The 24,659-nt window shown below is 42.8% G+C and overlaps 1 protein-coding gene across 14 annotated transcripts in view; it reads right to left on the bottom strand.

The window, feature by feature from the left end:
• Nucleotides 1-24,659, bottom strand: part of ebf3a (EBF transcription factor 3a) — a 142,756-nt gene that overhangs the window by 38,149 nt on the left and 79,948 nt on the right. For 5 of the 14 annotated variants that reach the window (XM_060940256.1, XM_060940262.1, XM_060940258.1 and 2 more), the window contains exons 7-10: nt 17,937-18,018; nt 13,843-13,987; nt 6,014-6,147; nt 1,412-1,538 (exon numbers count right to left, since the gene is read on the bottom strand). In XM_060940256.1, the coding sequence (XP_060796239.1) occupies nt 1,412-1,538; nt 6,014-6,147; nt 13,843-13,987; nt 17,937-18,018 (488 nt within the window). The remainder of the gene's footprint in view (nt 1-1,411; nt 1,539-6,013; nt 6,148-13,842; nt 13,988-17,936; nt 18,019-24,659) is intronic. The other 9 variants (XM_060940257.1, XM_060940259.1, XM_060940268.1 and 6 more) reach the window with 3 other exon arrangements.

The following is a 24,659-nucleotide window of genomic DNA, read 5'->3' as shown; positions in this document are numbered from 1 at the left end:
CGTCCACCCACTTTCGCTAACTCCACCCAATGTGTCCACCCACTTCCAGCCAGCACGGTTCAGCGCGGTTGTAGTCGAAATGCAACTTCAATAGCCCCGCTCAGCTCGACTCAGCTCGACTCGGCACGGCACGGCTCAGCCGCGTTTGTAGTGGAAAAGCGGCATTAGAATCAAGAGCAAGTTCCTATTAAAGTGGCCGGTGAGTGTATACTGAGGTATTATATTAAGCTTAGAAAAAAAAGGGGGGAAAAAGTCAGTTAGAAACTGACATAATGAGGAGAAATTTGACTTTGACTCTTGTCACTGTTTTGAGCGCTAAGTATTAGCACATGGGCCTAAGTGAAGGTTCAGGAAGTTTGTCAGGTCTGTAGAGCAGACATTAGTGTCAGAGCTCATATAACAGGCCTGGTATTAGGCAGCTCCCCCATCTAGAGTTTCATTATCTCAAAGGCTTGTTGGCCTGTGGTCTGGCCCTGCTCAGGGGGGTTAAACGGCCCAGGCTGGGGCAGGAAAGGGGAACAGCTGCCCCTGAAGGAACCCGGTGTCCCACGAACCAACTCCCTGAAACCCCCACTACTCTCTATCTCTCTCTCTCTCTCTCTTTCTTTTTTTCATACACACACAATTGAGCTCTAATTCCTGATGATTATCTCATTGTCCCGCTTGGCCTGGGATCTGATACTGAGCTTCCAGGTCAAGTATGGAGTGACCACATCACCTCCACTATCAGCCACACTAAGGAGAGATTAGCTAGACCTTACACACACTCTCTCTCAGACACACACACGCTCAAACCGATTCAGGAGTACAAACACAATCTTCCATACACCCTGACCTTGCTTGCTCCGCATATGAGACAAACAAGCACTCTCACTCACATACAAACACACACACACACACACACACACACACACACACACACACACACACACACACACACACAGTGCTGGTAACGTGTGCATTAGAGGTGGGTGTATTTACGCTCAGAGGAAAGGAGAGAGGACGTGTTGTAATGGTTTGAGATTAACAGGAGCTGGCAGCTGCCCCCTTCACCACTCCAACAGAGAAAGGATAAGGTTACAGACAGGAAAAGATGGAGAGAGGGAACGAGAGAGAGAGAAAGAAAGAGGCAGAGGGATATAGAGTGAGTCAGCCCAGGTCATTTTCACATGATTTTCCTGCTGTCGACTATACAGCCGGGTGAAGAAGAAACCGAAAAGGATCGAGAAAGAGACGAGATGGGATAAGAGGCAGGAGAGCGTGATGGAAAAGGAAAAGGAAAAAGAAAAGACGGCCCGAGAGAGAGAATCTGAGTTCTAGAACGAGAACGACATAGATGTCAGCTCACGGTATTTCCTCGGTAGAAGCGAAGAAAGACAAGGAAGAAAGACATCTCTCTTTTCACACTCACCAGTGTAGACGAATCGTCCTGGCGCTCCTTTGCAGAATTGCTTGGACTTGTAGGACAGGGTGACCTCCACGACCCCGGGGATGTGTCTGGGAGGAGTCTGCACTCGGATAGCATGAGGCGTTATCAACTGTCAAGGAAAACGGGCACAAGCGCTTAGCATCATGCCAACCTTCCATCACACGCTCCGCTATCACATGCTAACCACGTTAGCTACTAAACCCAATTACAACTTGGATACTAAATTAGTCTGTCAGCTTTCTGCCTCCCACCATATCCACAGGGCCAAGTTCAGGAAAAACCACAAGTCCTCGAGCTGTCTCTCATTCTTTTTTTTTTTTATTTTTTTCCCCTTGTAGACTTTTTTTTTTTTTTACCCCTAATTGCTTGATTATTTTGCAAGAGCTTCCCGCTTGGTGCAAAATGCAGTCAAAGCCCTAGTGGATACGGCACTGCTTAGCATGCTTGGTTGATCTGGTTCCTTATCTCTTCATGTGATTAAATTGGGGAGGATAAAAAAATAAAATTTTAAATAAATAAATAAATAAATAAATAAATAAATAAGCAAATAAATAAATAAATAAATGAACACTGATTGGCTTTCTGAAGAGCTTCGCTAAGAAATATGTGTGAGGAGACAACTTCATCAGCATTCATTTAAAGAAGCGCTAGCCTGTATCCTGCAGCTTGTTGTGACTTTAAGCTGATTAGTGTCTAATCTACGGCGATGGGGTGTTGTTGTTTCGCATTAATCTGATGTGAACGTGGAAAGAAGCAAAAATCTGAACAATTATCGTGTTGTATCCTGTCCACTTCGGATCAGAAGGGGAGATTTGGATAGTCATCATGTTGCGACTTGCTGGAAACATTTATTTTCTCAAAAGTATGAGAGGAAGCTCATTTCATTAATACACACACTCAAAAAGTCAAAGTCCTTCCCGTGCCAGGATCTGGTCTTCCCAGGCAGGCTCCCATCCCAGTACTAACCAGGCCCTTCAGGCGGATTGGGCGGCGCCAATCTCCATTTCTATAGCCTTCGGCTGCTCACCTATACAGCTAGGGTTACAGTGGGGGGGCGGGCGTGTCCTCTGGTAACCGCATGAGTTTGACTCCCTACTCGCATCTGTATTGCAGCGTGTCTTGCCAGACGGCAGTAGGCACCATTTTCACGATGGTCTTTGGTATGACCCGACTGCAAGTAGAACTCACGATCTCCTGATACGCACACGCAAGTGATTTTATTTTATTTAATTTTTTTAAGATTTTCAGTGAATGCTCTGAATCGTCAAACTTCCTTACATGTTGCATTTAAAGGATAACTAAAGGCAATTTTTTTATCATCAAAATTCTATTTATCTCATTTTATTTAATATAGGAATGCATTTTGATCGCTATTTTGTCGCTGCTATAGCAAGTTATGAGTGTTTGAAATATGCTCTGTAATATTTCAGTCCGTATGTCAAAGTAATGGCCGTAAACGAGATTCGTCGAGACCTGTGCGAGACATCGTAGGACGGAAGTAAAACGTACAGCGGAAATCAAAGTGACCGACATCTGCCGACGTTGTCAAAAGACGCGCGCGCCCTCTTTCGAATGCTGACGTAATCAAGCCGGAAGTTTTGTTTGTTTTGATAGCAATCAGGAAAGTTTGAAAAAAGTCGGCAGTAATCGTCATTTAAACTCGTTTTTGTGCAATATTTCGTTTGGAAAACAGTTTTCAAAATGGCGGCACTGACACCTGGCTGACACTTGACGTTTTGAAGTCTCGCACAAGTCTCGTGAAGATCACGCGGATAAGCGATGCCTGCCGTGGACCAAACGAACTAAATTCAACACGGCTAAAAACCGAATAGGCCGATAAGTATAATATTTAATTGCAATTAGTTGCCAATACGAGTCACGATATAAGGTTACTAAAACCGAAAACGTAATTGAATAACACGTTAATTAAGAAATAAAGCAAGTTTAAAAATGACTTCGGTTCTCCTTCAAACTCTCACTGATGAGAATATTTAATCTTCAAATGCCTTTAAATATTAACAAGCTTCTAATTATATTGAAACAAAGAGAACAAAGATAAAAGTATCACACTATATTTGTATTTATTTGTTTATATACCGCATCTAAAGCGAGACGGCCTTTCGATTTCATAAAATCGGTGAAATGTAGTTCCGTCATTGTGATATATTTTTATTTCTGTAATATCTCACAAAATATCAGGCCATTCTGTGGCTGGGAAGTTCTTTAAGGGGATTGAGGAGATTCCCGAGCAAATAACTTACATGAAATCGCTCGCTTCGCACAGTCAAGCAGACAGAGGAAGTCCGTGTGTGTGCGCATGCGCAGGTTTACCTATAAGTGACCGTGCACTGACAGTTCCATCATTCTGTCTCTAAACGAACAGCTGATCACACCGAGGTCCTCGCTGCGTGCCGATATTTATTAGTTTGGTCCTGTGTTTCCTTTCCTTTGCATATAACATAACGTCTTTTCTTCTCGCTTTCCGTTACTGTCGTCGGTCTTTCACGTTTCATTCGCACACTCATGTCCTCCATTTTTCTCTCCTGTTTCAAATTTGTATCCCACAATACCTTGAGCGAACGGGGAAAGCCCACCACGTGATGGTGTATGATGTAATATCTCGTCTTGGGTCATGGTGAAGCAGGAAAAAATAGTGGAGAATTTAGGGCCATGTGGCCTTAAATTCATTAATTGTTCTATTTTTAAAAAATGAATACAATTGGAAGTCTGTGATTTGAGTTCAGTAGCTTTTGGTCCACTAAACAAAAATAATTGGGTGTCGGGGAAAATTGTTTTTATGACCTACACTTGAAGAATCTGAAAGGCCGTCTAGCTTTAAGAGAGCGCTTAAAAATGTGAATTGATCCTGAGTCTCTTATATGGCACGGAAGATTGTTCCAAAGACTAGAAGCTCTCCAAATGAAGCATTGGTGACTAATGCCGCTTTTCCACTACAAACGCGGCTGAGCCGTGCCGTGCTGAGTCGAGCTGAGTCGAGCTGAGCGGGGCTGTTGGAGTTGCATTTCGACTACAACCGCGCTGAACCGTGCTGGCTGGAAGTGGGTGGACACATTGGGTGGAGTTAGCGAAAGTGGGTGGACGTCACGTGATGTCGTTAAGCAGCGCAAACAGTGACATCAGTGACCTTTTAAGCGGTAGTCTCACGACCCGGATAGTAAACAATAAACATGGAGGACATGGAGTCGTTAGTGTTGCTGGTCTTGGTGCTGTGGCTTGTTGTCACCGACAACGCCAACAGATACTGGCAAGAGCGTATAGATGAGGCGAGGCGCATAAGGCTTCAGAAATTCTCGTAATTCGTAATTATTCTTCTTCCAGGTTTGCGGTGTTTACAGATCCCAGTGTGCTCGCGGGGCGTGTGTGGGCATGTGAGGACACTCCTCCTCACCAATCAGTGCACAGGGGAGTGTCTGCTCACGCCCCCAGCCTCACTCGGCACGGTTTGGCTCGCTTCAGCCCCACTCCAAAACGGTGCGAGTTTTAGGGGCTAAGCAGGGCTGAAGCGAGCTGAGTCGTGCTGTTTTTTGGTAGTCGAAACGCGAGCCGTGTCGGGCTGAAGTGAGCTGAAGCGAGCTGAAGTGAGCTGAAAAAGGGTAGTGGAAAAGGGCCATAAATGTAACAGTCCTGATATGCGAGAAAATGTTCTCCGATCTGAGTGATCTACTGGGCTCACACACTAAGCATGTCACGGATATACACTACCGTTCAAAAGTTTGGGGTCACTTTGAAATGTCCTTATTTTTGAAAGAAAAGCACTGTTCGTTTCAATGAAGATCACTTTAAACTAATCAGAAATGCACTCTATACATTGCTAATGTGCTAAATGACTATTCTAGCTGCAAATGTCTGGTTTTTGGTGCAATATCTCCATAGGTGTATAGAGGCCCATTTCCAGCAACTCTCACTCCAGTGTTCTAATGGTACAATGTGTTTGCTCATTGCCTCAGAAGGCTAATGGATGATTAGAAAACCCTTGTACAATCATGTTAGCACAGCTGAAAACAGTTGAGCTCTTTAGAGAAGCTATAAAACTGACCTTCCTTTGAGCAGATTGAGTTTCTGGAGCATCACATTTGTGGGGTCGATTAAATGCTCAAAATGGCCAGAAAAAATGTCTCGACTATTTTTTCTATTCATTTTACAACTTATGGTGGTAAATAAAAGTGTGACTTTTCATGGAAAACACAAAATTGTCTGGGTGACCCCAAACTTTTGAACGGTAGTGTATGTTGGTGATTTGCCGTGTCCAGCCTTATACGTGTGTACCAGCGCTTTAAAGTCGAAGCGGCTCTGGACTGGTAACCGGTGTAAATCCTTGAGAACAGGAGCAACGTGACTATACCTCGACGTTCTCGTCTCATGAGGACTCTGGCTGCTGCATTTTGAACTCTTTGCATCTTCTGAATCAGGGAACTGGGAAGCCCGTGTAAGAGTGCATTGTAATCGCGTTCACATCTGAGTGCCCCTTGAAAAATGAAATTCAATCTACTCTCCGCAAAGTGTCAGCTCTTTCCGTTCACATGTTCAACGCTACAAAACCAAATCTGTGGGTCGGATCCTCACCTCACTCCATACGAGCATGGTGCCGAAGACGACCTGCAGGCCATCGAAGAAGTTGTCGCCGATGAGGATGACTGTGGCTCCGCCGGTGGTCCAGCCTTCACTGGGGCTAATGGCCTTTATGCACGGGGTAGCTGCTTATGACAGGACAGAAAACATTCCACTCAGGACCGTGCTTTATCACTTACACACACACATCCATACTCTCACACGCACACACACACACGCTCACCAAAATACAGAACACACACTAACTCCCTCACTGAGGGGCAATTAAACTCAAAAGCAGGCAAAGCATGAATGATTTGGGCCACGCGGCAACAAAAGGGCACGGCCATACGTCAGGCTGCTCTCGTTTTTTAAAGCAGCTATTAGGAGGTATACACGGAGGGAGAGAAGAACGAGTACGGCTGTTAATAACGATTAAATCCAGTCTACATGTACTACAGCGTATCATTCACCCTGATCTGACAAAGGGGCCGATAATAGATGCGACGCTTTGCTCGATTTTTCACACAATGCGATTTTAACTTAACAGACCTGAGAACATTCTCCTCGATCATTTACGGATCCGACGTAGCCGTGTTCTTTCTCTAACCGTATCTTTATCATCAGACGTTGTCATCACGCTGTCCTTTGTGTGTATCCAAGGCTTTGTGCAAGTACATACTTAAAACAAACTTGAATTGTGTGCTTTAAACTCTCCGTCCTCACTGGGTGAGGAATCGCTGAGGCTTGGTCCTGTCCTAAATACTGCGCTCGTACTGTATCCCGAGCTCTTCCTCTCTCCTCTCTCTGTCTCATCACTTTCTCTTCCTTTTTTTTTTCCTTCCAGTTGCTATTATAGAGGTGTTTGAGCGACACAATGGCCTCATGTTCTCATGCTCGGCGTTCTCAGCAGCCTGGTTAATAATGCACAGGAGACACTCGGCCTTCCTGTAAAAAGCCTTTCAGCGGCAAATCATCGCGGGATCTCCGCAATGACATCATCATCATCATCATCATCATCATCCCATTCTCTCTGACTTCATCATGCGAGCTCGTTATTAGACCATTTAGGAAGTTAATCACTGGAAATCGCAATATTGTTTCTTGGTCTGTTCTTGTTGCATATTGTTAAATGTGTTTATAATCTAATAATAATATCGTATTAGATAGCAGAGAAAGAAGAGTGAAACGGCATCGTGTGGCGTTTATGCTTATTAATGTATACTAAATTTGTGACCTTTTGATACACAAATAAAGGAAAAGGAAATAGTGAATATATTTTACAATTTGTTTTGAAATCTTTGCAGGATGTAAACGATCAGGGACGATTAGGAGGTCAAGTGATGGGATATTGTAGTTGTTTTTGTTGTTGCTGTTGTTGTATTATTAATATATCAAAATGAGCCGTTTGTTATCATCATCATCACAATTGTTATTATTAATTTGTGCTAGCAGCGCTGATGCAAATTGTTACTCTCACTCAGGATCTTTCTACTTTACACTTATTATTATTCTCCTAACGTTTTTTAGGATGCTATTTCTCCCTCGGTTTTCAACCAATCATCACCAAATTTCACATGATGAATTCCCGGCTGAATTACGTTGCTATGACTTTTGGTGCTGATCTGGATCACTTAACCGGAATGAACCATGAAAAACAGGATTTTTTTCCCCTCTAAGCATCATTCTTGATCTCTTTCCATTACGGATCTATAGGGTACAGTGACCAGACATCCTGGTTTGTAAGAGCTAGCGCAAATCACTGTGACTTTAGTCACAGTATCGATCTAGTTATTATTATTATTATTATTATTATTATTATTATTATTATTATTATCCTAACGTTTTTTAGGACGCTATTTCACCCTCAGTTTTCAACCAATCATCACCAAATTTCACATGATGAATTCCTCTGGGCTGAATTACGTTGCTATGGCTTTTGGTGCTGATCTGGATCACCGAACCAGAATGATCCACAAAAAACAGGCTTTTTTCCCCACTAAGCATCATTCTCGATCTCTTACTGTTACGGATCTATAGGGTACAGTGACCAGACGTCCCGGTTTGTAAGAGCTAGTACAAATCACTGTGACTTTAGTCACAGTATCGATCTAATTATTACTATTATTATTATTATTATTATTATTATTATTATTATTATTATTATTATTATTATTATCCTAGTGTTTTTTAGGATGCTATTTCACCCTCAGTTTTCAACCAATCATCACCAAATTTCACATGATGAATTCCTCTGGGCTGAATTACATTGCTCTGACTTTTGGTGCTGATCTGGATCACTGATCTGGAATGATCCATGAAAAACAGGATTTTTTTTCAATCACTTATAACTTTGTCAATTTTCATGATTTTTTCAAGAAGGATTTTTGTTTGTTTGTTTGTTTGTTTGTTTGTTTGTTTGTTTGTTTGTTTCAGGGTGGCAGGGTGCAACTTTTCCTCACTAAGCATCATTCTCTATCTCTTACCATTGCGGATCTATAGGGTACGGTGACCAGACATCCCAGTTTGTAACAGCTAGCGCAAATTACTGTGACTTTAGTCATACCCCTTTTCCACCAAATCAGTTCCAGGGCTGGTTCGGGGCCAGTGCTGGTGCTGGTTCACAACTTGTTCAACTTGCGGGCCAGCTAAGAACCAGTTTGCTTTTCCATAGCTCGCGGTGCTAAGGGAAACCACGTCATTACGTCGCTGTATACATCAGTTACGTCACTACATTGTAGTGCATAAACCTTGGCGCGAATATCGAAGCAAAAACAACACGGAAGAAGCAGCAACAGCAACAACAACAATAATAATAATAATGGATGACTTCGCGTTTGTACAGCTGCTGCTTCTCGTCGCTTAAAAATGGCGACCTTTCGCGGTCTTGTTATTGTTGTCGGTCTTAACAACTCCGCCCCTCCGCTGACGTAAGCGGTTCTTTCCTCTGGCCCAGCAGAGAGTTGGTGCTAGCCTGGAACTGGTTTTTCTGGCCCCAGAGCCAGTTCTTTGTCAGTGGAAACAGAACACCCGGTTCCAAACTAAGCACTGGCCCCGAACCAGCCCTGGAACTGCTTTGGTGGAAAAGGGGCATCACAGTCTCTATCTAGTTGTTTTTGCTGCTGCTGTTCTATTAATATATCAAAATGAGCTGTCTGTTACAGGTTTATTATTATTATTATTATTATTATTATTATTATTATTATTATTATTATATGAGATTTGCATGTGGACTGTTGGTCAGGTTCAAGTCCCACTATCCTTGTGTGTGTGTGTGTGTGTGTGTGTGTGTGTGTGTGTGGCTTGTACAGCCAGCCCTAGTTAATCACCATTAGGTATTGTTGTGTTGAACAGGCCAGACAAGGCACCTCTCTTTGTTTGCCTTAATGTTGGACTAGTGGAGGTTGTATTTGCTCATTCCTCTCACATCTCCCAGAGCAGCAGAGGCTCCATGCTCTCTCTCTCTCTCTCTCTCTCTCTCACACACACACACACACACACACACAGACGGAGCTTGCCCTTAACCAAAGCTGTTGACTTCATGCTAATAAGTTCATACAAATTTTCATTTCTGAGGCTTGCGAGTGACATTTGCTTTTCTTAATTGCAGGCAGAGTGCTTGAAAGCAGATCAAGTCTCTGAAGACAGACACGGGCTCCTCAAAGGGACTGACCTTCATCAACACTTCCAATTATAGCGAATCATTCGCTAAAAATTACAGTAAACAAATTTACTTTGTGTAGGTGAGCAGACAGGAGGGACAGACGAGGGGCCTGCATCTGTTTGTGCATGCGTACATGTGTGTGTGTGTGTGTGTGATGTAAAAGCAGACCCTTATGAAGGGACGGAGAGCAGCTGCGCTAAAAGACCACCGGACGTTGCCTTGGAATTTGCAATGACTCCCCCCATCACGCAGAAAAAGAGATTGCAAGTCTCCTTCCCTTCTGCTGTGTGACATTTGCATACACTTTCAATACAAGGTAGTGGGGGAACATGTGTTCAATGGGAGGCGTGGCAAAGCGAATTACACAGTGATCTAACTCTATACATGCACAATGTGTGCGAGCAGATGACGGAAAATGGAGAGAGCAGACGCAGAGGTAGTCGGCTTCAGAAGCCAAGTTCAACACACTTCCAGGAAAAGGATGCGGGAAATAAATATTTATCCATGGGAACACTTTTTAGCAAGGAATGTCGTGTTTGTTTGTTTGTTTTGTTTTTATATACAAGGGATCACTTTTTAGCAGGGTTTGGAGCATTGCCACATTCTGGCTTGTGTGTTTGTAAAAGCGAGTACAGCAGGGGGCTTCCTTAAATGTGTGTTTGAGGAAGACGGTATTTCTCTGAAAGGGTGTGTTCACATGTGTCGCAGCTGTCACTTGAAATAATCCTTACTGCATGAACGCTGCGAGTTACTCCTGTGCAATTCATGCACATTTTATGAACGACTTTATGGCATGTGGTGATTTTTCCCCACCCAATCTTTTGAACGTTCGTAACTATAGATCGCCAATACAAAGTCCTACAGTGATGTCATTTGTTTATTTATTTGGCGCGCCAAACCAATCAGATATTCTGCATAAATAAATGGATGACGCTGCGTCGTTGTTGCTCCATCTTTCCTACCCTGACTTGTAAAAAAATAAAAAATCCTGATTTACACTCAGCCATGTCACACTTGTCGAAAATCTATCCTGGACATCCAAAAGAAGGTGACGAGTGTGTCTGAAGTGAAGCTCCTTCAGCTGCGTGTGCGTCCTGGCCTCCTGCCGTCTTCCCGTGTGTATTGTTTTTGTGGTGTGAAGCTCTAATCAGAGGCGCGCTCTCTTCCATGGCAACATGGCCACTGCTGCCGGTGTGTTTGTCACCTTCTTCCTTCTCCCCCAATACACTCGAACAGGTCCGCTCTTGCCTGATGCTGCCTCCCTTTGTTGAGCCGACAGCCAAACGTGCCGCAGTAGTGCTGGGGATGGCCAGATGGCAGGCTGATCCAGGCACTGATGGGATTAGAGCTCGTACCTTGTGTGTGTGTGTGTGTGTGTGTGTGTGTGTGTGTGTGTGTGTGTGTGTGTGTGTGTGTGTGTGTGTGTGTTGCCCATCTGGCCCCCTTTAACAGGCTACAGCCCTGCAGACGCGATCCGCTTGTCTTTATTGCATAAACCTAACAACGTTACCGCCACTTGGTATGCAAATCGAGCTGGAACTGCAGGCCTTCAATGCACACACAGAGCGAGAGAGAGAGAGAGAGCAAAAGCTGTCTGTCTTTCACTTTGTCTTCTATCTCTCTCTGTCTCCATCACTTAGCTTCACAACTTTTGCAAACCTGCAAATCATAAATCTGAGATTATCTGCGTTTATTGAGTGCCTCTTGAAAAACTCTGCAGCTTGTGTGTGTGTGTGTGTGTACGCGCATGTGTGCGTGCGTGTGCTGATGCACGCAGCAGGTGTAGTATTTTCCTGTCTGATTATGTGCATATGGAGTTGTGTCTCTATGTGTGTCTTGCAAATGGCTTAGTTTGTTGTTTCTGATCATGTGCATATGGTGCTGTGTGTTTGATGTGGGCTAATACAAAAAAAAAAGACCTCCACGTGCGAGGATGTGAGGCGCACTCGTGGCCCAGGTTGCATGGAGAGGCGCGTTATAGCATTTGGGGGTTGGGGGAGGGGGAAGGGTGGTGGTGGTGGTGAAGAAGAGCCATCCGCAGTCTACTGGGGGCAGCAGCAAGGGGAATTACTTTTAGTTGAAGATCAGAAGCCAGAGTAAATTCACTGTCCGGGAACATTAGCCCTTATTAGATGATTAGATAAGAGCGTTAGAGGAAGACGAGACTGTCTCTGATACACAGCAGCACCTCTCTCTCTCTCTCTCTCTCTCTCTCTCTCACTCTCACTCGTGTTTTCCCGCTTGGAGCACTTATCACTTCCAAGAATGTGTTTCTAATCTCAAATACCTCTCTCTCTCTCTCTCTCTCTCTGTCTGTTATAGCTTTCAACTGAAGTGTGGATATGGACAGGATTATGCTTTGCTTATGTCTTTTACACATGCACACACTTATGTGCACATGGTACAAAGGAGTAAATCTGGCTGTTATCGCATTCTTCCCCGTCATCAACGGCTTCCAGCTTCATCGTCCTAACACGTTTTTTGGGTTTTTTTGTGAAAAAGTTCACGCCAAAGAAGTTCATATCATAATTCTGAAAAATTAGCAGGAGCGATTATATGGTGGGAAGGATGAACCTGAGACTGAATGACAGTCATAAGTCCAGGGTTGGATCTCTTCCTTCCCTTTGCGCTAACTGTTCCCAGTTCGCTCTTAAAGCCCCTTATTAGGAGGCTAGTGGCAATATCAGCTCGGCCTAAATTTGACGTCTGGGCCGATTGAAATCCCAGGTAGCTAAGTGGTGTGAAAGAAACAGGGTGTGTGTGTGTGTGTGTGGTGGCAGAGTGGAGGACACCTTTTAAAACCATCAAGACTTTTTTTTTAAGACTTGTTACGACAACACGGTTGTTCTTAGAAGAGCTGACGGGATTGCAGAAGGGGAGGGGGAAGAAAAAAAGAAAATAATGAAACCGAGTCTGAGGTGTAAATCATGGGGAGTTCAACTTTATCACTTTAAATAAATAAATAAATAAATAAAGTTATATTGCTTCTCCCAAATTCTGAATTTGTTGAACCACATTAATAATAATAATAATAATAATAATAATAATAATAATAATAATAATAATTAGACGAATAAAGGCAGTGAAATTGAGTAAAGCAAGCTCTACAAATAGGGCTTTGAAGATGAGTAGCACCACCAGCATACAAGCTGGGCCTCTCTCTCTCTCTCTCTCTCTCTGACTCTTTTTCCCCAGAGATCGAACGAGACAAGGGGAGAGGCTTCAACCTTCTTAATTGCTCTCCTAATTAAAGGCGGTTGCTAAGCAAAACACACCTACCATCAAATGGGGACAGAAGAGAGACAAACAACACGTCATGAGGGCCAAACGGCTCCAGTGCTCAGGGCACCAGTGCGTAATTAAGCTATTTTCATTTTGTCCCCGTCATTAATAAACGAACAAATAAAAGTCCAAAAAAAAAACCCAAAATAATTTCGTGGGGGTGTGCTATATAACGGCTAATTAGCATATGGCATCATGTATATGACTCGATATGGTGTACAAGAACTGATATGAGATAATTAATCCAGAAAATACAATGGTTATGGTTTTAAAGCAGTCAGGCCAAAAAGGATATGTTATCTGGATGACTTCTTGGCAGAAAATTACCTGAACTTAGAATAAATTGGAAAAAAAAAAAAGTGTTCGCGAGAAGAGGTTTGATTTACACTCTGGATACTTGACTTGGACGGGTTGGGTTTCTCTGCTTCCCAATGCTGGATAAATCAGTGAGATTTACGAGTCGATCGAAGAGCTGAAAAGTTTTTTTTTTTTCAGTCGCGATTATTTTGTCACACTTGACTTAGACGTGGCCCATCATCATTCATGAATAATAATAATAATAATAATAATAATAATAATAATAGAGATCGAGAAAGCAGGCAGCAACGCAAGAGAATGAAAACTAACCCATGTGATCTACAAGTGTAAGCGTCTATGAAAGGAGGAAAAGGAAAAAAAAAGGCTAAACTAGTCCTCATTCAATTCTGCATTACACTACGCTCTACGCAGCTTGAGAAAGGGAAAAGACAGGATGAAAATGTGCCTAAAAAGCAGGAAGAAGTGAAGAAAGGAAGAGGAAGAAGAAGAAGAAGAAGAAGAAGAAGAAGAAGAAGAAGAAGAAGAAGGAAAAAAGTAGAAGAAGTGCTGCAAATAATAAATTCATGTAAAATGTGCCTACCATTCTCCAGATAAGGAGGGGCCGTACCTTCAGAGGGGTCAAGGCGGCGAGCCCGGCGGCCATGTTTGGAATTGTTGTGGACGAACATGTTGTCCGAAACGGCCAACACATGACCGTCCACGTTAACTGTCGTCGATATAACGACCTGGGGAGAAAGGAGAGTGGATGGATGATCGTTATTAGGTTGCATGTGTGTAGTAGAAGGTTAGTCATGTCATGACACAAAGCATGTGAGTTTTTAACATCTTCTCCTCAATAACCAATGAACCCGAGGTGACATGAGCATAAGTTAGCGGTTATTTATTTGCCTACAGAGTGGCAGGAATCAAGAGGAGGGCTGACATCAGGACCGTCCTTAGTTTACTGCAACAGAGTTCACCTTATTAAGAAAATAAATTACACTCCACTAATCAGTGAGCAGCTGCTTTCATGGGTTTCTCAAATAAACCCCGGAGTCAGCAGCTCCCAAGCTTCAGGGAGCAAGGATCAGATTTTAGAAAGAGATGATGATTATTAATGACCTTTTTTTTTTCTACGGAAAAAGGTGTGCGCTTCTCAAACATGCGACATACGAGTTTCACACGGCGCGTGGTTCATAAACATCACTCAGTGTCATTATGCGCCCCTGGGACGCATTTGTCATTCAGTATTTCATTATTCTTCTCAAAAAAAAAACAACAAGCGCCTCCTGATGGTGTTACAGGCGCTTAATTAAATTAAACAATATTTAACATTTTATATTTCCGGAGCTTGACTGCAGCAGGTCTATACGTCAAAAGGAGGTTTTAATGCAAGCAAGCTATATAAAGAAGATTCAATTTCTCACTTGAGAGCTACAATTAACCTTTGTGTGGATAAGAGCAGTTTTGCCTTCTATAAAAAGGACACACTTAGGCAAGCGCATTTGAGCGTTCTTTATATAAAAAGCCCCTTTTGAAAAGGTCTGTCGAATACCTGTCACTCAAACACACTGTGTGTGTGTGTGTGTTTGGGATCTTTGACAAACCTCCAATTAGGCACTAATCTTGCGTTCACATCTTGCGTGAACACAGACAGGAGGAGAAGAGGCTCTCGTTTGCTCTTTCAGCCGTTAACAGTCTCTCAAATGTTGCCTGTGGCCCTCGCGGTGCTAATGCTACACATCTGCATTGATCTATTGATGTATCGATTAGTTGTTTTCCCTCATTAGGGGTAGTGTGAGTCAGTGCTGAGATAAATGAGACTCGTAGGGGGCTCTTGACGAAGAAAGAAAGAAAGAAAGAAAGAAAGAAAGAAAGAAAGAAAGAAAGAAAGAAAGAAAGAAAGAAAACTCTTCAGTGAATTAGCAAGATGGCTATTCTGTTTTTTATCTGTTTGGCTCACAGTTGTGGCTTCAACAGGGGCACTTGATCTGACGAAGGGGATCGTTTAGCATTTGAATGGAGACAAGAAGGCGAAAAGGGGGAGAGATAGAGAGAGAAAGCTGGAAATCAGCATCAGAATAAACATCAGAGTAGCTTTTACATCCCCCCCCCCACCCCCCTTGGCTCTGTATCTCTACCAGGATGATGGATAGGCCGTGCTCCGGCCCCCACCTGCCCGAGTGAGGGACGAGGAAAATAGGAGCAACAGAGGAACACAGAGGAGCACCAGAAGCCCGACCCTGACACGGGATCTTTTTCGGATGGAACATGTGTGAAATTTATTCTGGAGATGGCATTTATTTGAACATGGAGAAGTCAGGATAAGAGACCTGCGAAGTTGCTTGTGAAGACAGGCGCAACCGGGGCTAAGAATAAAGTAGGAGTCCGAACTGTACTGAAAGGCGGACGAAGATTGTGGAATATATACTCACTGGCCACTTTATTAGGAAGACCCATCCGCCTTGACGTTTTATGCAGTTCTCTAATCAGCCGATCCCTTGACGGCAGCACGATGCATCAAATCATGCAGATACGAGTCAAGAGCTTCAGATCATTCATGTTCACTTCAAACATCAGAATGGGAAAAATTGTGATCTCAATTTTTGTGTGACTTTCTTTCATTGTGGCATGGGTGTTGGTTTGAGCCAGATGGACTGCTTTGAGTATTTTGGAAACTGCTGATCTCCTGGGGTTTTCACACGCAAACAACAGTCTCTAGAGTTTACACAGAATGGTACGAAAAACAAAAAACACTGAGTGAGTGAGTGAGTGAGTGACAGTCCTGTGGGTGGAAACAAACGCCTTGTTGATAAGAGCGGTCAGAGGAAAATGGCCAGATTGGAAAGGATATAGCAACTCATATGATCACTCTTTACAACCGCGGTGAGCAGAAAAGCATCTCAGCAGCATGCAACAGCAGAAGAACACATTGCGTTCCACTCCTGCAGCCCAAAACAGGAATCTTCAAATCAAGAACAAGCTCCTATTAATTTGGCCAGGATCATCTCAGGTCAAAAACCATAATCCTACGTATAAGGCAGAGATAAAATGGTTATAAATGGCTTCGTGTAAAAGAAGTGACCCAAATAACCCAAATGAGTGCTTCTCAGAATACAATACTAGAGAGAATGGACAAAATGTGGGACAGTCTTCGAAGATATTCTTCCAGGTCAGAAGGTCATCATTATGCTTCCCTTCGCTCCTTCTTGTCTTTTGCTGAGGAAGCAGCAGGCAGAGAAAACCGCACCGAGGGCCCTGGTGCCCTGTTAAGACCAGTTAAACCTTTAGGGAGGAGAGGAGATTAGAAAGACAGAGAGAGAAAGGGAGAGCGAGGGAGTCAGGTGGGCCATCAGCACTGACGGATGTTTCTTTTAGTCACCACAGAGTCAGAAAGGACACTTCCTCTCACTCTGACTCTGACCTTCTGCTCTGGACACATGGATCAATATCATCTGCGGCCCTCGTCCACTCGGCCTGCAGTGCATGAAAAATGAAAAGCTCCACCGCCGCTGCCTGTTCCAGGGATCCTGTGTGTCGTGTTATACATCTTTATAACATGGAGGAGGAAATAATCTCACATGTTTCATCATTAGCACCTCAGCGTGAACCTGAAGCACAATGCAGAAATGTGTAGCACTCGTAGCTAAGGAAACGTAAGCTGTTTTACATTCTTGAAAGTTTTTATGTTGTAGGAGGAAGTCAGGATAAGAGACAGGTATCACAGTCTCTAGATATGACATGTCTGTGTGTGTGTGTACGCATATGTTGCACATCTTACACATCATGAGTGCAATCCTCATACTGCAAAACCCGCTTTAATCCCAGTTGTAGACATTTTATTACTCTAGTATCCTACATACACCTCAGATTGTTTGCATGTTTATGCCAACATGCTTCATTTAAATTGGTCACTTTATTTCCAAACTGTCTCAGTTCGTGCTACCAGCTGTCTTGGGTTTTGGCGAGTTTGAGATGCGTTCACAAACCTTTTGTTTTTGTTGTTGTGCGAACTGAGTTTCAAGTTCAGGTTCAAGTTTCAAGGTTATGGTTGTATGCATTTAAAAAGTACAATAAAATGCACGTTGACCTGGCTCTCTCAGCCCATAAAATCTATAAAATAAAAAATACAGTTCATCGGACAACCTGGAAAAAGAAAGAAAGAATAAGACAACCGAAAACCCACTGAAGCTGGTGGAAAAGGGAAGCAAGGAAAGAAAAAAAAATCCTAAAAGACTGTCAAAATTGCATCCGACTTCCAGCTACAGCTTGTCTATTTGAAGAACCCTTTAACGTGGTCCTTTGGATAGTAAACGATTTCATAGATTTGATAGATTCTGTATATCTTGAATCTATGGTACCTTCTCTGTATGATTTTAAATAAAGGTGTTAGAACGTCTGTATGGGGCTGACTTGTAAGGTGTGAGTGCATTATGAGGCAGGATGGTACATCGGTTACAACAGGTGAATGGTTTGTGTGTTCAATACCAAGGGCTGAATCATCGTGTCCCAAGAGAGGAAGTCTCCCACGCCATCTCTGGTTCCACATCCCTCCTATCCACCTGCTTTACAATACCTGCTCTATAGACTGCAGAGCCTATTTTTATTTCAGAATGGCCTTTGTGGATGTGTGTTTGTGAGTGTGTGTGTGTGAGAGAGAGAGAGAGAGAGAGAGAGAGAGAGAGAGAGAATTACCTGGAACCTGCGCATGTCTCGTGGGTTGCCTGCATTCTTCAGGCAGTTCTGATTGCACTTGAGGAAGAATTTCAAAAAGAATCTGTGGGAAAAAAAATCAGAGGGAGAAGAAATCCACATAAGACAATCAATCCAGCTCCGAACATACTCGACAAACTCAGCCGAGGACAAATCAATAATACGGAAAATAGATATGGACTTCCCAGCAGAGGAGAAAACTCCACAAGTTGTAAACCGACCAGTTGTAAATTGTAAACAGCCTGAACACTTAACACACACACACAGAGCAAGCTCAACAGTAATAATCACGAGTGTTTTGTTCAGAAACCCTCCCAGCGGATGTCTCACAGAACCTGTCTGTCTGTCCGTCTGATGCATACAAATCCCACAATTCCCATTAGAACCCATCTGTCCACACTTGCACTAGGTAGGCAGATAGTCTCGAACCCCTCCTTCTTTTCATCCTCCCTCCTCCTCTCCATCCTGTAATTAAAGGGAGGCAAACGAGCGCACCTGAGCCCCTCTCATCATCAGGAGACGTTTGAGCACTTAACAAGGTGAGAGCGGCCCACGAAAAACTTCCACCTCGCTCTGACAATTAGAGCGAAGCCCATGCAACCAGAGCAGCAGTGCCCAGCAATTACAGCACAAATTACAGCCAAGCTAATCTGCTCGGCAAATGTCATGTGTGTCTAAGAGTCGAGGTGCAGCGCCTCTGGCACCAACACACACGTACACAAACGCACAGTCTCACACACCTGCATGGAAGCCAGGGCATCCGTATGAATGGGTAAGTGCTGGAACAAGTGGCACTCAAATTCTATTTTTCTCAAGTCTCATTGCTAAGACCCTTGAAGAGCTTCCACTGAAGAAGAAGAAGAAGAAGAAAAAGGGAGAAAGCAAGAAGAGAGATAATGGTGAAGACCCTCTTGCTGGCCACAAGCCCTCGTGCACAGGTTCATCTCAGATGACAGACATGCAGACGCAAATAATGCTTCGTTCAGCAGGAATATCCAACCTGGATGTCTTACATATGGATGTCCATGTGCACAAATATTTGCCTCCGTCCCCCCTCTCGGGTTAGCCTCAAACCAGAGCGGTGCCATGCACGGCCGATGTCATGCATTGCTGATGACACGCGTTACCATGTAGAGTTAACACATGTACAGCACGACACTGGGCAAACAGCCGTGAATCGGGGGCACACACCAGACCAGCTCTCGGCGGCTAGGGCCATAAATCACGATGTGAAATGATCCCCATAACCCTGAACACCTCTCCTCATCCCGGCCTCATCTGTTTACATTCTCGCTCTCCAACCTGTCAGTGAGCGCATGATAGATAAATGGAGATAAAGATGGAGAGAGGACAGAAAAGTGAGTTTTTGTAATGAAAAGGCAGCCTTGGATGGTGTCAGAAAATCATTGTCGGCCGTCATCAATGAAACATAAATGCCATAACGGCACCCACAGTTTGGGAGGAAGTGGTCATAGTGCTGTCTGGAAGGCTGTAAAAATCTCCACTCTTATGATGGCAACTTCAGCTTTAATTGTGTGGTGTGTGCAGGGCAGCGCTCGCAGGCCAGTGTGTTCGGACGTGTCGCTCCGAGGATGAGTGTTATGGGCTGTAATTCTCAGACCCCAGTACTTATTTCCCCATAGGGTCGTAATGTTTCCACAGCAGGTATCAGGCCATATCTCGGCTGAAACATGGCCCTCATTCACTTGCTCCCTGTGCCAGACGACAAACAAACAGCCTGACTCACACATACTCATGCGTGCACACACACACACACACACACACACACACACACACACACACACAGCTTCACAAACTTTTCAGATGGAACAGTAGAAGGAAGAATAATTTGAAGAAAAACCAACACAAAAAAGAACGACTGTCATTCAAAAAAATATATAAAGATCTCGAGGGAGTTCATAAACACTTGATACGCATTCATAATCGCTGTCAAAATGTTATTTTTTCTGTTGAATCAGGTTTATTGTTTGGTAATGGCTGATATCACATTATACTGATATCCTGTAATCAGCGAAGAACACAATTGCAAGAAATTTTTTTCCCCTGTGATCAAATGCTTGTTTATTGTTATTATTACCCTTTATATTATTATTACTTTTTATACTCCTATTTTGCATTATTAGTTTTAACAGTTAGGTATATATATATATATATATATATATATATATATATATATACACACACACACACACACACACACACACAAGGGTAAGTCAAAAAGTTCTAAGACAAATTTTTAAAAAATCTTTATTTATGAAAATAACAAAGCTATTTCTCTACATATCCTCCATTTAAGTCTAAACACTTCTGCAAGCGGTGTTTCCATCGGAGAATTCCTTCTGCGTAGAATTCTGGGGGATGTCTTTCACACCTTTCGAAATTATAACATCTATCTTAGAACTTTTTGACTTACCCTCGTATATTACTTTGCAAAAGCCTTAGGCACCCTATTTTTTTTTCATCCAAACTTTGTTCTGGATTTCTATTTGATGACGTCTGCGTTATCGAGTCAGTCCGAAAACATTTTAGAGTTCCAAGCGTCCGTTTTCCAGCCCAAAATTAAATGCTACAGAAAAAAAAAGTTTGTATCTGAGCAGCATATTACATAAGAGAGCACTTTTCAGATTAAAAAAAGAAAACATAACGAAGGCTACTGGGTTTTGGTGCAAAATGAAGAAGCGAGTGTGACGGTCAAAAGTGTCCAGAAGAACTGGGGCTGGTTCTGTAAGATGCTCAGTAAAACCTACAGCTCATTTCCGCATAAAACTGCACTCACTGGACCTCAGACTACTATTTATTTTTTTAAGCAAAGGGTCGTCTCACACCAAATATTGACTTTGTTTCATTTATTATAGCTTACTGATGACTGTTTATAATATTGTTTTTAATACTGAAAGATTTCATTTTATTATTTTTAAGCCATTTTTGGTCGACAGCATTTCTTTACATGCGCCTAAGACTTTTGCACAGTACTGGATTATATATATACAGTATATTTATATGTATGAGTATTCATACCGATATATTTGAATACATCCACACAGCTCGGCACAATAAGCCCTCATTAAGGCTTTGTATAACTGCTGTCTGTTTGTCTGCATCGTTCTCAGTAGTTGATTAAGCAAAGCTGTTGTGCTATCTAATGAAAATCATCTCGGGCCTCAGTCCACAACTCCGCGTAATATCGGCTGAATTAGGAGCCATTTCAATTCTACGTGGGGATTGAGGAAATTGCTCCTTTGTGAGCAGGCGAGCAATTATGACCCCACGTTGCTTGCTTTCTCTCTTTCTCTCTTTCCAGTCTTTCTAAACGAATACAGAAACTCGTGTTCTCGGGGCAGCATCAGAAACAAAGGAGGCCGTTAAACTGTAATTTAATGGAATATCAAGGAGTCGGTAGCATTAGACGCTGGCAACGCAGAGAGCAAGGGAGGGGAGGGAAAAAAATTAACCGCAATTAGGTTTGATTAAAGCTATCCTTCTCAATAATCAGCATTCGTGACAGGACAAGGGGCCCTGGTGGCCCTTGGATGGCAGCGAGGCGTCGGGCAATATTAAGGCCAATAAAAGGGATATTAGCATGGCTAATTACAACATGGCTAAAGCGTGTGTGAGGGGCCACTGTGTATTGTTATGTGCAAAATAATTGGACAAGGCAGTTATCAATTACGTGAGATGCCATTTCGGTTTATCAGAGAGAGAGAGAGAGAGAGAGAGAGAGAGAGAAGCCTAGCAGACATGTTTAATTTCACGTCTGAGGCCTCGACACATCTCTCAGCCTTTTTCTCAATGCCTCCATTCCTCTAATGCTTGCTGATTCCCTCCCTCGCTCTTCTCCAGACTATCAGAGGCATTTGCTTTCACTTTTATCTCCGATCACAACTGCAGTGAGGACAAATCAGCAATAGAAACGATCAGGCTGGCCAGCACAGGGTAATTAATACAACTTTCCCTGCCTCTCTCTCTCTCTCTCTCTCTCTCTGACCAGAGGGGCTGAATCATTATGAGGTGATTAGTGCCAGAGTGGAGGTGGCACAGAGAGAGAGAGAGAGAGAGAGAGAGAGAGAGAGAGAGAGAGAGCCTTGTCATTATTTGAAAGGACTTTGGCTTCACAGGGTCAAGGTAATTGAGAGCAAAAAGGAGGAACTTTCACACACTCCAGCTCTTATGCAAGACTCTCTTATCTTAACCAACACCATTAGCGTATCATTTTCTGGACTTCATTCAAAGGAGAACGTCTGATACTCTCATTCCGTCTCCGTCTCTTAGAATTCCATACTATTCATGTTGGAAATGTAGAAAAACTAAGAGATATAGAGGAGGGCTTGATCAGAGTTATACTGTCATAGCTGTGGTAAAGTTTCTCTTCTTCTCAGATCTCTCTCTCTCTCTCTCTCGATCCTTCTTTGTTTTCCCGTCTTTATTTTATGCTCCACATAAACTGAACCTGAATTCTTCCGAACCAAACTCGACACCATCAAGAACATTTGGAGCAATTCATATGATTTTTTTTTTTTTTTAATGAAATGTTATGAAGGTTAAGGTTTGTGTTTGCATTAGTGAGGTCGGCATTCTTAGCTTTCCTTAGGACATCATTTGTACGAAGAGGAATGAAATTAAAAAAAACAAAACATCAAACTAATGTTGACGTTCAGATCAGTTTTTACTGACATCAGCTTCACATAAATGAATAAATTAAAAAAAAACAATAATAATAATAATAATAATTAGTTTCATGTGCAAGGATACATTTATTTTGTCAAAACACAGATAGTTGAAACTGATCGATGTAAATAAGATACAGATTTTGGTGGTGTTGTGTACTTATTGTGTAATACTTCTCTATAGAAACCAGGGACAAGGGGAAAGAAAAAAACGATTTCCTTTTTCCGGCTTTTCCCAAGACAGATGAGTACATGCAAAGACCGGTAAAGAAATACAATGGCAGATGGGTTTGTGTGTGTGTGTGTGTGTGTGTGTGTGTGTGTGTGTGTGTGTGTGTGTGTGTGTGTGAGCGGTCAGTATGAGCACTAATTGCTGGTGTGGCGTTAAGAGCTGGGGCCACAGCTGTGGGTCTGTACTGAGTATCGATCATCCAGCAACTCTAGCTGATCAGACCCCAGCAAGCCAGCCAGACACACACACACACACACACACACACGTGCATGTGTAACAAGCTCCCGCTATACGTGACTAAATTGTGATGACTCCTGACCCAGATGCTGAAATCCACACAATACAAGGGAAGATAAAAATCTTATTTCAGCAGAGTCGTCTCACACTTCTTTCTTAATGTCTGCCACCCTGAGCATTTCACTATAGCCTACACATGTTCCTGAACACATTCTTGTCTTTTTACACTTCTGTGAAAGAAAGTGGGTTCCAAAAAGTTTCACACATCCTTTTGCGCTTTAACTCTGTGTGAGGTTGGACATGCATTTTGTTGGTTTATATGTGTGTGTATCTGTATGTGTGTATGTGTGTATGTGCATGCATGTGTGTGTGTGTCATGACATCATGGCTGGGGTTACAAGCTTTCTCTACAGGAACCAGATGGCCCATTGTGAGCTGTCCGTCTTTCCTTCTTTCTTTTCTCACTCCCTCTTTTCACGCTCTCGCCCTCCTGCGTGCCCCACAAGGGCGTCTCTCCCGATGGCATTGCTGCAGGCTTTTAATACACCCGCTCATTCCCACCTATCCCACACACACACACACACACACACACACACACGTGCACACTCAACCTGTCTGCACCCTCTGAATACAACTCAATGTCACTAAAATCACACACAGCTCATTTACAATAACTTAGCAAACAGGATAGCTAGCAAGTTTAATCTTTCCATGTCCCTGTCAGCTTGCTAACTAAATGAACTCAGTTCTCACTGTTGATGTGACAGAACAATCAGGTGATTATGACCTCTGTGTCCCTTACGAAAATCTACCATGGTTTACTATGGTTTTACCATGGTTTTTATGTAGTAACCATGATTCTACCATGGTATCTCATGGTTATTCTAAGTACTATGAACCAACCATAGTATTACTATGGTTCATCCATGGTAGTAACCATGGATCTACTATGGTATTTCATGGTGATTCTAAGTACTATGAACCAACCATAGCATTACTGTGGTTTATCCATAGTACTGGCAGTAGCTGTGGTAGCATCATAGTTGTATGTGTAATAGGTCATAGTAACTACGAAATTAGTTTAAAAAGGGATAGTATGGTTTTTAAAAGGATGCACTAACTGTAGTATTACCATGCTTTCGTCCAACAGTCAATGCTGTAGAGAAGGATCTCGATTAACAGCCCAGATACATTAACATTTACTTAGAACCTAAAAATTTAAGTGAACATTGAGGTAAAATGCACCATGGTTTTCATGGTTACCCAAAAAAAACATGAATAACTATAAACCATGGTAAAACCATGGTTAGTTTTCATAGTAAAACCATGGTTAATTTTCGTAAGGGTGTGTGTGTGTGTGTGTGTGTGTGTGAGAAAGAGAGGATATCAGAGAGAATTTAGTAGTAATGTTAGCTAGCAAGCGTTATTCTCTCTAAAACTAGCTAGCCGAGCTAGTTTGCTTTAGTCCATACTTGAGCAACAAGAACACCGAGAAAACTCTGAGGTGAAATTAGCCGTGCCTCCATTTTGTTTTGCTTTTTAATAGAAAAC

Source organism: Neoarius graeffei, chromosome 14 (assembly GCF_027579695.1).
Source record: "Neoarius graeffei isolate fNeoGra1 chromosome 14, fNeoGra1.pri, whole genome shotgun sequence".
Taxonomy (NCBI): Eukaryota; Metazoa; Chordata; class Actinopteri; order Siluriformes; family Ariidae; genus Neoarius; species Neoarius graeffei.
Note: the sequence above shows the minus strand (reverse complement) of the source record. Positions and strands in the feature narration are given on the sequence as shown.